This window comes from Perissodus microlepis, chromosome 9 (genome assembly GCF_051167445.1).
Source record: "Perissodus microlepis isolate ML-2025 ecotype Zambia chromosome 9, ASM5116744v1, whole genome shotgun sequence".
In the NCBI taxonomy this organism is placed as follows: Eukaryota; Metazoa; Chordata; class Actinopteri; order Cichliformes; family Cichlidae; genus Perissodus; species Perissodus microlepis.
Window position 1 is genome coordinate 23,006,354 of NC_140469.1, and position 12,498 is coordinate 23,018,851.

General features: G+C 40.2%; 2 protein-coding genes across 5 annotated transcripts; one reads left to right on the plus strand and one right to left on the minus strand.

Moving 5' to 3' along the window:
- Positions 1 to 41: 41 nt before the first annotated feature.
- pdss1 (prenyl (decaprenyl) diphosphate synthase, subunit 1) lies at positions 42 to 5,578 on the minus strand. Its single transcript, XM_084939700.1, has 11 exons — positions 5,417 to 5,578; positions 4,754 to 4,803; positions 4,485 to 4,617; positions 3,761 to 3,891; positions 3,479 to 3,620; positions 3,287 to 3,398; positions 3,097 to 3,206; positions 2,909 to 2,989; positions 2,690 to 2,803; positions 2,492 to 2,572; positions 42 to 1,096 (listed from the first exon to the last, which is right to left on the minus strand). Exons 1-11 carry the CDS (start codon positions 5,576 to 5,578, stop codon positions 956 to 958), a joined length of 1,257 nt encoding a protein of 418 aa, XP_084795826.1. The 3' UTR covers positions 42 to 955.
- Positions 5,579 to 6,212: 634 nt separating this feature from the next.
- On the plus strand, positions 6,213 to 12,422 carry LOC146380540 (uncharacterized). 4 transcript variants are annotated; one of them, XM_084939691.1, is made up of 19 exons: positions 6,213 to 6,754; positions 6,836 to 6,954; positions 7,033 to 7,161; positions 7,261 to 7,325; positions 7,417 to 7,473; positions 7,804 to 7,902; positions 8,551 to 8,618; positions 8,765 to 8,852; positions 8,963 to 9,032; positions 9,108 to 9,180; positions 9,232 to 9,336; positions 9,437 to 9,566; positions 11,165 to 11,209; positions 11,293 to 11,374; positions 11,471 to 11,563; positions 11,736 to 11,812; positions 11,918 to 11,973; positions 12,085 to 12,164; positions 12,270 to 12,422. In XM_084939691.1, the coding sequence occupies exons 1-19, from the start codon at positions 6,523 to 6,525 to the stop codon at positions 12,390 to 12,392; spliced, it is 1,791 nt and encodes a 596-aa protein (XP_084795817.1). In that variant the 5' UTR covers positions 6,213 to 6,522; the 3' UTR covers positions 12,393 to 12,422. The 4 variants fall into 4 exon arrangements, with proteins under 4 accessions (XP_084795817.1, XP_084795818.1, XP_084795819.1 ...); XM_084939692.1 differs by having other exon boundaries at positions 11,918 to 11,961; XM_084939693.1 differs by having other exon boundaries at positions 9,253 to 9,336.
- Positions 12,423 to 12,498: the final 76 nt, after the last annotated feature.

The window sequence follows — 12,498 nt, forward strand, 5'->3', positions numbered from 1 at the left end:
GTGTCATTACTTTTGACAAGGAACCAAAGCTTCGGCTTGAATGAAATAAAAAAAATGATGCAGTTGGTTTATTGAGCGCACAGTCATTGCAGATGTTAAGGCCGTGGTCGTTACAGGACACTTTGCATCACAGAAGTAACCATATAACACTTCAGAGTGGAAAAGAAAGACACGTGACTGATTGGCCTTTGAGGTGAGGACGGATCCAAGCGAGTACACAACGATGCACTTCCCTCTCATTAGGAATTACACAGATGTTGCAACGCCTCCATCGCAGCTCAGGACCAGCGTGTAACAAACTGTTCACTCACAGTCTGCTAGTCTGAGCCACGGGAGGCTTTTGCAGTTACAGTACTGTAAGCAGTGAAGGGTTCAGCTGCAGTTTTCAGTTGTAATTATTCATTTACATATATGTTTCCTGTAAGAAACTCAAACATCACAATTTGCCTAAATACCAAGTTTACTTGCGCTTTGTAAGGATGCACAAATTTAACGGCCTGGTTTGGGGCTTTCAACAAATCTGGTAACATTTGTGTTGCACCAACTTTGGCCTGTTAAATGTTCAAAGACCGTTTGACGAGGAGCTGAAAAACTTTAAAATTCTTCTTTTTGTGATGATTCTTGTTATCAACAACAAAATAAATATTGGCATTGGCATCAGGTTTCCGTCAAACTAAAATTTTAAACATCAGAATGAGCCCAAAAAATAAATCAGTGCATCCTTAATACCAAACCTCAAGTCAAGAGGAAAAGCGCCACGATTCAGACCCTGCTTGCCGTTTTGTTCTGTTAAGCCAGAGTTGGCACTCAGATCAGCACCAGAGGTCCATCCAAACCAAACTCCTGTTGCCTCCCTCGCTATTTTTGTCCAACCCTGCTGGTCTAAGGACTTAAGGGTGGCAGGTAAATTGCTTTTCTCCCCTGGAATAGCTGCCTGAAGAGAAGCAGAGGAGGATCATTTGTCTCTGGTTAGCACCATCTCTGTGAGCCTGATGAGGGCGTCTCTCTCTGGGGATGGCCTGAGCCTACTGATCTGCCTGATTGCTTCTTTGCAGTAGTGCTGGGCCAGGTAGTTGGTCTGCTGCACACCATTGCTCTAAAACAGAAGGAGGAGCACTCACATTATTAAAGTTTTTAATCTATTAACCTATATCGGACTTTTAAGACTGACCAATACAGATATGTGGTAATTAAAAAATAAATATTTTTTAGCAGAGTCTCCCTAACATTTATCATTTATTTATCTAAATGTGTCTGCTTGGATCAGCTCGTTCCAAACATGTGTTGTCGACAGAGAAGCTGCAGAGCTCCCTCTGGTGGAGAAACTACATAACTTCAATGCACAGATTTGTTTATTTTTATGTATTTTTTTGCTTTTTAGGCGGGCCTTTTTTCTTTGGTGATCGGTTAGCAGTGAAGAGAAGACACGAAGAAGTAGTCAGGCAGAAAAAGGCTGCAGGTTGGATGTGAACCCGGGCTGCTGCATTTCAGCCATAGGGCATATGGGCACCTGCTCAACCAGTGAGCTGGCAACTGGCATCTGCCACTCATAACATGGTTGAAGGGTGGTTCTCCTATCCTTTAAAAAAAAAAAAAAAAGTAATTTATCAACTGCTATAAATGCTGATACTATCAGCAAGTAGCTAATACTGGATAATAATATCAGCTTGCTGATAAGTCTGCTCTGGCTCTGCTATCAACAATAAAACACTAAAATCATTGACAACTGCTTTTTTGTCACGCAGAGCTCAGCTTCGTTTACTAAACACCTACTTCTGGTTACAGTTTTGCAGCCTTTTGTGAATGATTAAATATTACAGCAGGCACTGCTCATAACCTGGTTATACCAACCCTATGGTTAAATACGGTGTGGCAGCATCATGCAATAAGGGAGAAAGGAGAAATTCATAAAAGAATAAAGGAAGCGAGTTCACCTTAAAGCACAAGTAAGACCGGATTAAATTCTTGCTTCAGAAAAAGTCCTTGACCAAGGCACTCCACACCGTTTTTAATAATCAGGACCGATCCCTCTCTAAGGGACGCACTGGGACAAGTCTCTGTCTTTGAGTGATTCGGCCAAATCCCAGATCTAAAGCCCAAAGAACATCTGAGGATAGACCCTGAAGATGACAGTTAAGCACTTTCCCATCTAATCTGACAAAGCTTTGGAGGATCTGCACAAATCCAGGTGCGATTTGTGCTCGCACAGTTTACACCAGAGTGACAGTACTGCTAAAAGTACCGAGTGAGTTTGACTACTTCTGTAAATGAGACTTTGGGTTTTTAAATGCATTTCCAAAAATCTATAAAACCATCCTCACATCGTTAGTTTCAGAGTGCAGATTGTTAGACTTTGACCTACATGCATGTGTCATGACTTTTAAGAAGCTAATTTCACATCATTTTATTTTTTGATATAAATTTTATTAAGAGAGCCCTTCTTTTGGTTGGACCTTTAAGGCTTTCACTTATGGCGTATTACGGCTCATACCTGAAGGACGTACTGCCAGGCTCGATCTACGTCTCCTTTGGAGGCGAAACGTCTCATGATCATTGCATGAAGCTCAGGAAACTGAAATGACAAACAGATAAAACCTGACTAAAGACAGTTTGCAGTCCATCTCATTCAGCTAGTGGTGCACAGTTTGTCTGCATGTCTTGAGTAACAGCGATGGTGGCGGTGTCTCACCTGCTGACAAGCAAACAGGACCGGACCAGTAGCCAAACCCAATTTCAAATCGGCCGCTGTGGGCTTCCCCAGCTGACTGGCTCCAGATGTGAAGTCCAAAACATCATCCACCAGCTACAGGACAAAACAAACCACCTTATTACATATAACTACTGTGCAAAAAATCATTACTGATATTTGCTTATCACTGAGGGCGACGCTTTGCTTAACAGCCGGTACCTGAAATGCAATGCCAACATTCTTCCCATACTGGTACGCTATTTCATGCACTTCAGGATCAGAGTTTACCAGAATGGAAACCTTAAATGAAAGAGTGCAGACAGTCAACGAAAAAAACATTAAGAAGTGCAGAAAACGAGGCTTTTCTCCATCTCTCTGCTATTTATGTGAAGACAGAACGTACATACTGCTTTACAACTGTTTGCAATAAGACTCGCTGTCTTCTTGAAGGTCTTCTCGAGGTAGTGTTTGAATCGCTCGTTCTCATTCTCCTTGGAACCCAACTGCATGAATTCACCTGCAATCACAAGGCTATATGTAAATGCATTCTTCCGGCCAGTTCTTCTGCATGCTGGTTCTCGGCTCATCGTGACTTACCTCGCACCAGGTCCTCTATGACCTGAGATAAAACTTTCACCACTGTGATGTTACCGATACGAGCCAAGGCCATGGAGGCAGCCGAGAGGATGAAATCTCCGGCTAAGATAGCCTGGAAGAGAGGAGGCCGAATGATATACGAACGGGTGGTTCGGAAAAACATATCAGACCAAACGATTTTATCTCCTTTACCTTTTTTTCACCCCACACTTCATTAATTGTTCTCTTCCCTCTTCGCTTATCCGATCCATCTATGACATCATCATGCACCAGGCTGGCAGTGTGAATCATTTCAGAGATCATAGCGATGGCCCTCTGCCCTGGGAGCAAATCTCTACAGTGGACAAACACAGACAGCAAACAGGAGGAAGTCAGATGCAATTATCTGAAACAAAGAGCTTGTCATGACGGTGTAATCAGGACTCTGACCCGTGTGTCGCAGAGTAAAATACAACTGAGTTTAGGGTTGTTTACCCGGCTCTGTTGCTGTGGATGTTAAGGGCGCGAGCCATCAGTACCACTATCATTGGTCGGATGGCCTTCCCCTTGCCATCGAAATAGTATTCACAGAGAGATTTCAGCTCTACTTTGGACACAAACAGCTCCTGTAAAGGACAGTAAAAAGCAAGCGTTTTATTTCCGCCAGAAGCAACTGCTGTGCAGAAAGAAATCTGCCAATCACCACAGGGCAGGAAACCGCCCACTCTGACCCAACAGCCTTTATTAATTTGTCACAGCCATTGCAAAAATATCTCAGACAGACTTCCTTTTAGTTTTTCTCTACGTTCTTTAGCAGCTTAAAACCCCTATTGTGAAAGAAGGGTGTGGCTTTGCTCTGTTGGCGGGTGAGAGGGGAGGCAGACTGGTTCAAGGAGAAATTCAGAGTACAGTTAAATGGGAAAGCTAACAGGCTTGGTGGTTAATAAGTAGTAAAAAGGTAAAAACCTGCCAGTATTAGTGAATGAATCCTGACTGCATTAAAGATAAAGCTTTGCAAACATCTGGATTTAACTACTGATTTGTTCAACCTTAAAATTGGGTTGAAAAACTAATATATGTGAGCTGAAATAAAGCTGTTACTTTTCGAGAAGTGACCAGAGAAAGGGATGCAACACGAAACAGAATACAGCACAACAATGGCTTCAGCACAACTATTCTATTTGAAAGCTAAATTGGACTGATCTCTTTGAAGACTTACTTTTTTGATGTCGTCATATAAACTCGTCAAGTCTTTCTGGGCTAACGTAAAGGGGTCCTTGGGCTTTGTGTCACTGTGTGTCGCTCTGCAACAGCAAGACTGTAGTGTTGGAAGCAGCAACCGTGACTGGTGTCTGGAAAGAAAGATATGCAAATATTTATGCTGAAACTGAACGTGTGATTTGAAATGCACAAAAGATATATCTCCTAAAATATATTAATAAATAAAATGTAAAAATCACTACTTAGCTGGACTACCTAACAACTCACCTGATTAGAAAGTTTCCTGCTTTCATGTTTATCTGTGCAGCTGTTGGCAGCTGAAATTGAAAATGAGATCATAACAAAGATGAGCTCAGGCATGTGCAGCACATCAGGTTTGCAGAGGTTCCAGCACCCTGGAGTTAGTTGTTATTAAACAATTTTAAACCTACACAGGATCAGTTATTTATGGACCCAGATTTTAAGCCCTGGGTGCATTCACTTAACATAGGAACAATAAAATAAAGAATACGCTCACACTAACTGGGATTGATACAAGATAGAAACATTGTTTTCTGTTTAAAATGCAGGTGTTACATTTCATATAACTGAAGTGTTGCACATGTGGGTCAATGCCGAATGAATGAATGAATGAATCAAATGCAACTGAGGCAGGCAGCTGGCCAAGTCAAAGACAGCTTACGTGCAAGCAGGAAGTCTCAACCTTTATGAGCTCAACAAGTCACCAATCATTTCATTTAAACACACAGATATAAAATTCTCTTTACTGAGGAATGTAAATAAAGTTTCACTGGCATGGGATATGACAGACAGTGGAATAAAGCAGAAGTGGGCATTGCCTCTAAACCACCACTCTGCAGTGAATGACCTTCCTGGTTTTGAAAAGTCCTCCATGCCGGCTCTCCAGCTTTTTATTAACCGCAAACTCACCCTGGTTTCCGGCGTGGAGATGCAGGAAGCCCGGCTCAACAGGGATGCAGAGGCGGAGGAAGACACAGGCCTGCCCTTCAAGTGCCACAAATTTTCTAATATATTCGTGGCCGTGCAGCCCGTAGTCAACCTCGGGCATTGCCTCCACCACGGCCCCGCCATGTTACCTTAGGTTAACAGCATGCATCGGAAGTTACATATCGCAACGTGAACCGGAAAAACAGTAAAGGAATATCCGGTGACGTCTCATAACGAGGAGCAGCAGAAGGCAGGAAATGATAGAGAGAGTAAATGCGCAATAATTTAGGTATACATACCTCAAGCTAGTGCTGGAAAAAGTGTTTTCAAGCTCGTCTTCAGATAATATACGGATGTCTGGGATGAGGCTAGTTGCTGGGTTGCTAACAGCTAAGCTAGCTCTCGCCTTTTCATGACACTTTATTATTATTTGGGGTGTAATATGTAATAATAAACTACCGTAAAAACTAAAATTACCATATCGTTATTTACGGGTATACGGTAGAGCTGACAGACAAAGTTAAGGTTGTTTAGTTCATGTTTAACTCGTTATTTATGTAAGTTAATAGTTAAAAAAAACCCTTAAAAGTTGATTGGAGGAATTGTGTATGAACGTAACGTGCAACTGCTAATTTATTTACTCTGATTAAGGTTTAAAAGTCCCGAAATACAATTTTAAGATCCTTTTACATCACTCCAGTATTTCCATTTAATGGCAAACAAAAATTATATTTTACTTAACACTTTAGTAGCCTATTAATAGCGACTAAGTCTTTTTTTTTACTATCGTAAGTAAAAGATCAGCTGTTTGGCTTAGAATAAGCACTAAGGGGAAGTGTGGTTTACCCTTTTTTATTGCTTCCCTCAGATCTGCTATCTTTAATGCAGTACTTCTCAAACCCTGGGCTGTGGATGTGGATAACCAGGTGAAAAATATAAAACAAAATTAAGGTGAACTAGAATATAATATGATTTTTTTTTAAGTTAATGATTGATAAAGCTGTGGGGCGTTTGGTACGAACCTTAAAGTGGGGCATGCCAGAGAAAAGTTGAAACCCTTCAATAAGTCAGCTGCTCCATCTGTGAAAATGTGGAGCACCTGTACAGCACTAGTCTTGGCTCTGGTGGCAGCATCTAGCTTCACACCTGCGTATGTCCTGGAGTTGTGCCAAAATATAAGTCCTGAGTGTCACAGTGGCCACAACACCGCATCAAACAGCCAATCGTCATCGCACACTGTGAAGTCCAAGTGGACCTTGAATGCTTCAAGCCTCATGCACGACCTCAACCAGTTCAGAGTCTCCTGCAAGAAGCTATTGGGTAAAACAGATTCTTGTCCTTACAGGTCAAAATATAGAGGAAGGCGCTGTTATCATACAATCCCGTCTGTCCTCTCTGCAGAGGCACTCCCAATCGACAAAGTTGATGGCAACTTTGTTCGCACTGTGAAGAACTGCATATTTTCCAAATCCATTCCAACCCCACTGAAAGGTCCATTGAGGTTGACAGCAGCGTCTAAGGTGAGGATGCCATGTCACTATCAGCACTGTAATTTCACAATATAGTGAATTCATTTATGTCTAAAATTGTGTTAACAGGATGTCATCGAGGGGATCTTAGATTTAGATGCGTCAGTGACTCGGTCAGGTGATTTTCTGCATTATGCGAGTGGTGGCAGACTACTGCCGGGGTCTGTGCCACTTGCTCACAGATATGGAGGTCATCAGGTATAAATGAGTTTTATACCTGATAACTTTTTAAAAGCTATAAAGCTTTTGCTTATTTGCTGACTTGATCTTTTTGACACGCTTTACTTTCCTCGATAGTTTGGCTACTGGGCAGGCCAGCTGGGTGATGGTCGAGCTCATTTCCTTGGTCAATATTCAAACAAGTAAGTTAATTTTTTAAAATTATGTTTTTATGTTTTAAGTAATTTTCTGCCACTTAAAGCCTTTACATATTTTCCTTCTCAATTTTCATAGAAAGGGAGTGGTATGGGAACTCCAGCTTAAAGGATCTGGAAAAACACCATATTCAAGGTTTGTATTTATTTGTACATATATTTGTGCAATAGCTATTACATTTATTATTTGTAGTAATATACAGGTGTGTTAGGAGATAGCTAAAGAGAAGGAAAGGCAGGAGCGTGGAGGTGAGAGTAGGGGCTTTAATTGTAGGGTCTATGATGTTTTGAAGGACGGCAGAGGAGGATGCTAGGTAGAGGGTGACATGGAGGCAGATGATCTGCTGTAATGACCCCTAAAAATGAATAAGTAGTACGCATGGTTATTAATAATAGTATGCATGGCTGTAGAACTGTGCAGTCATGCAATGCAACCAAAAAAGTATGACTTCACATCTGGCTGCAGGTCAGGAGACGGTCGTGCTGTAATCCGGTCTTCTGTCAGGGAGTTCCTGTGCAGTGAAGCGATGCATTTCCTGGGTGTTCCCACCAGCAGAGCTGCCAGGTGAGAATAAATGATTTTGAGAGCTATAAGTTTGGTATGAGATTACAAACTTAGCACAAAAAGTAAAGAAATGTGTTTGGTTGATGATAATTATTTGTTTTTACCATGATTCTATGTAGTAATAATAATTTGCCTAATCAGACATTTACAAGCAATCAAACATTCTTGGTACCTCTGATTCAGATTCAGTAGCAAAGACGGATGTTTGGTTTCCAAGTGCTTCTTTACCTGATTTGGCACTGTATTATCATTAATTAACTCCCAGCAAGTGATTGATTCGGGCTAAAGGCTGTTGACGTCCCTGTTTAGCCGAAACCATAAAACTTGTAGCTTTTGCAGTAATTTTTCTGGCATTGGACTTTGTGTTTTTATCCACACAAGGCAATGATCAGTTTTACCTACTACAAATTTTACCCTAATAACTGTCAATCAGGACTTTTGATGTGCAGAAATGTGTTATCAATTTATATTTCATTCATTCACATAAAATTAGTTCAAGTCATACGAGCTTGACTCATGTGACTTGCAAAAAAAGAGGCGTTTTTAAAGAAATTAAAACCCAGAAATTGTGTGAATCGTGTGATTTTTGTCACCATCTAGTTGTTATGTGTTTTATATTTATCTGCTAATTCTTTGCTCTTTTTTTAGTCTGATTGTCAGTGAGGAGCCAGTGTTGAGGGATCAGTTCTACAATGGAAATGTGAAAGCAGAGAGAGGTACAGGATTTACCCATGACTGGAGCCTTTTATTTCAAACTGCATTACTTTTTAACAATCCAGCATAATTTTTGTTACTGTTATGCAGATGTTTTGTCTGCTGCCTTAATCTTTGTTCTGGTTCAGCTTTTCTTTATTCCCCACAGGAGCTGTTGTTCTGCGATTGGCCAAGTCATGGTTTCGGATTGGATCCTTAGAAATTTTGTCTCAAAGTGGAGAAATAAATCTTCTGAGGTAAGACTGCCTGGGCACATGACAAAGTTTACTTCATAGTTGTTTACATCTGGCTTTGTTCTGTGTGCTGTTGTGTTTGTAATGTTAGTTTATCGTTATTTTTGTTTTAGAAAGCTGTTGAACTTTGTGATAGACGAACATTTTCCTTTTATAAATCCAGACAACCCAGAAAAATATTTGGTGAGTAATAAAAAAGCACAGCTGAATGTACCGCTTTTGTTTTAAGTAAATAAGCTATTGAGGTTTTCTTTGCAGGTGTTTTTTTCCACAGTTGTAAATGAAACGGCACATCTGATTGCCCAGTGGATGTCAGTCGGTTTTGCACATGGTGAGAAACTGAACATTCTTATCACACAGTTTAAACCAACACTACTGATAGCTGTCGCTGTTCTCACCACAGGTGTGTGCAACACAGACAACTTCAGTCTTCTTTCTATCACCATCGACTACGGACCCTTTGGCTTTATGGAGTCATATAACCCCAGTGTGTAGACTGTTTCATGTCGCTTTTACTCCAAAATAACTGAAATCCTCTTGCTGTCAGTTCTCAAACAAATACATATATTTTTTTCTTTTTGTTGCAGATTTTATCCCCAACACATCTGATGATGAAGGCAGGTACAGCATTGGAGCTCAGGCAAATGTTGGCCTCTTCAATCTAGAGAAACTCTTGGTGGCTCTGATTCCTGTGCTTACACAGACACAACAGAAACAGTAAGAATACCACAACATCACTTTGTCTCAAGGGGGATTTACTAAATATAGGACTTGAACTCTTTTTGTCATTTCGACAAACTGGAACAGCTTTGCTGTTAGCTCGTTCTTACAGAAGCCTGTTTGTTTGTTTGAAAAACAAAAGCACAGAAACACGAGCAAAATAACTTCAGAGTCACACAAAGCCATGTGAAAAGAATAATACATCCCACAATTTATTTTCAGCATATTTTAATTCCAATATATCTTTAAAGATTTTCTTTGAGAAAGTGTAGAAATAAAGTAGTCACACAATGCAACAAAATGAAAGCAGCCACATGGAAAGTAAGTACACCCCTCACTTTAAATCTATCCCTCTTATGAAAACTGACCCCAGCAAAGCAAACAACCATTTAGTGTTTCTTGTCATCATACAAATATCTACAAATCTTTTTAAGGTGTCAAAAAAAGTTCTGGATTATTCTTGTAAATGTATTTTTCACTGTGAGACGAATCATCTATAGTTGTTTTTATATCCCTCGAAAATGAACTGGGATGAAAGCAAAAACAACAGGAAGATCTGTGTGAAAAAGCAAACCATGCAGTTTTTAAAAGAAACTTTATTAAAAGGTTCAACTTAAAGAGACAGTTCAATCAAACAACAGAAATGAAGGTGTCAGCAAAACAGAGGTGCTGCAGCAAAAAGGACATTTAACAAACAGACCAAAGAAAAACAATTCTGCTCAAAGAAGGCAACAACTATGCATTCATAGCCCCTAACAGAAAACACACCACAGAACAATCCTCTGCAGGATGGAGAACACAACCACTTACTGCTAGTGCAGAAACACACATCACAAAACTACTGGAGCTGACCCACACTCTGGGGCTCAGGGGCTTCTCTCAAGCTTTTATACTGCAGTTGGAAACAGGACACATCCACCAACACACACACAGACACACACACTAGGCCTGCTAGGGCTGTAACAGTCATGAAGAGATTGCACAAATTCCACGGATAATAAGTCACGAGATGTATCAATTGCAGAACTACATACAAGAACTTTTGGAATGATGTTCTCTGGACGGACAATTCAAATGTTTTTAGGAGCTGTTCAGGAGTATAACTTAACTTATGTTGACTGGAAATGTTCCAAAGAGTGGAGGAAGACAAAGTGATCTGAAAGTTTAAGCTGCAGTGGATCGTGAAAACCTTAAAAAACTAACACAAATGTGGTTCAAAAAGTATAAATAATGAGCTGCGTAATCAAAGACTGGATTTAAATCCTATTAAAATATTGCAGGTGAATTCAAACTAGGCAGTAGAGACAGTCAAGAGATTTTTAGAGGAGTGGTCAAGAATAGAGCCTGAGTGAAGCTATTCAATGATGCAACCTAAAATGCTAAAATTCTTATGCTAATGCTGTACTTACTTTTTTGCATAAATATTGTAATCTATTGAAAGAGCAAATAGGTAAAAAAAAAAAAGAGGTAAAAGTTCAGTGGGATATACGTAGCTGCTTATTACACCTTCAAGTTTATTAATGTGACTTCTTCTTTTGTAATTTGAAGAAATTCATGAAGTCAAATTGTAAACTTGTCATCTTAACCTTTTGCAGGGCGAAAATTATTCTTAAAGGATATGCTAACATTTACCAAATGAGGTGAGCTTCATGTGAAATGTTATCTTACTTGTGTTCATGCTGCAGCAAAGCCAAGACTGCATTTATTCATGTCTCCACTTCAGGGTTCACCAGATATTTAAGGCAAAACTGGGACTTCTTGGTGAAGATGAGGACGATAACGACCTCATTGCTTTCCTGCTTAAGGTGAGCCAATTGCGGTTGTTATTATACAGTTTGTTTCAGTCTTCTAAATCAGTTTAGTCTCACTCTCTGCACTGTAATTTCACTTTCCCTTTACAGATGATGGAGGACACAGAGTCTGACTTCACCATGACCTTCAGGGAGCTCAGCGAAGTTTCAGCCAAGCAGCTTCTTAACAAGAACTTCACGCAGGTGAAGCTAAAAGTGACAAAATGTTGTTGTTCCTTTCAATCTCTAGATTTTGTTGTGAAGCTGGCCGATCTGTTGAATCAGTTGTACCAATACTGAGCTTTCCTTGCACAGCATGCATTTCTTATAATTAGGCATGCAGGAAATGTAAAGGATTGTATTATTTCTAAATCAGATGTGGGCTCTTGATGACCTATCACACCACAAGCACTTTTCTGATTGGCTTAACAAGTACCTGTTCCGGCTCAGTAGGTAAGGAAGGTCACGAGAGGTCATTTTGAATTTACTTATTTACATTTGTGTGACATCAGGATGTTTGTTGCTGTGAATTAATCTCTTTCCTCTGTTTCTGTTCAGACAGCAGGATGATAGCGATTTGGATCGTCAACACAGGATGAAAAGTAAATCAAACTGTAACTAAATCTTAATGTTGATTAAACGATGAGGGATATAAATATTTATATTCTTAGATGTTTGTTATGCAGTGGTGACAGAAACATCTGATTGGATTAAATGTTTTACAGATGTAAATCCGAGATATGTGCTGAGGAACTGGATGGCAGAGTCTGCAATAAGGAAAGCTGAGAGGAATGACTTTTCCGAGGTATGTGTCTGATAAAAGGACCTGTCACACAAAACAAATGAAACGACACTCGAAGTTGTTTATGATTTGTTTCTACTACAGTTTACTTTACCACTTTACCACTAGGTGGAGCTGCTGCACCACATCCTGTCCTCACCCTTTGTTACACAAGAGACTGCAGAGGAGGCGGGCTATGCAGCAAGACCTCCACAGTGGGCTAGCAGGTCAAAGGTCAGCTGTTCGTCATGAGTGACCTCCTAATAAAAAACTTGTAGCATATTTTGGTGTGATGTGTCATTTGTTGTGCAATATATTTGCTCCAAAAGGCAAAGAGATCCACAAACAAGCACCGACT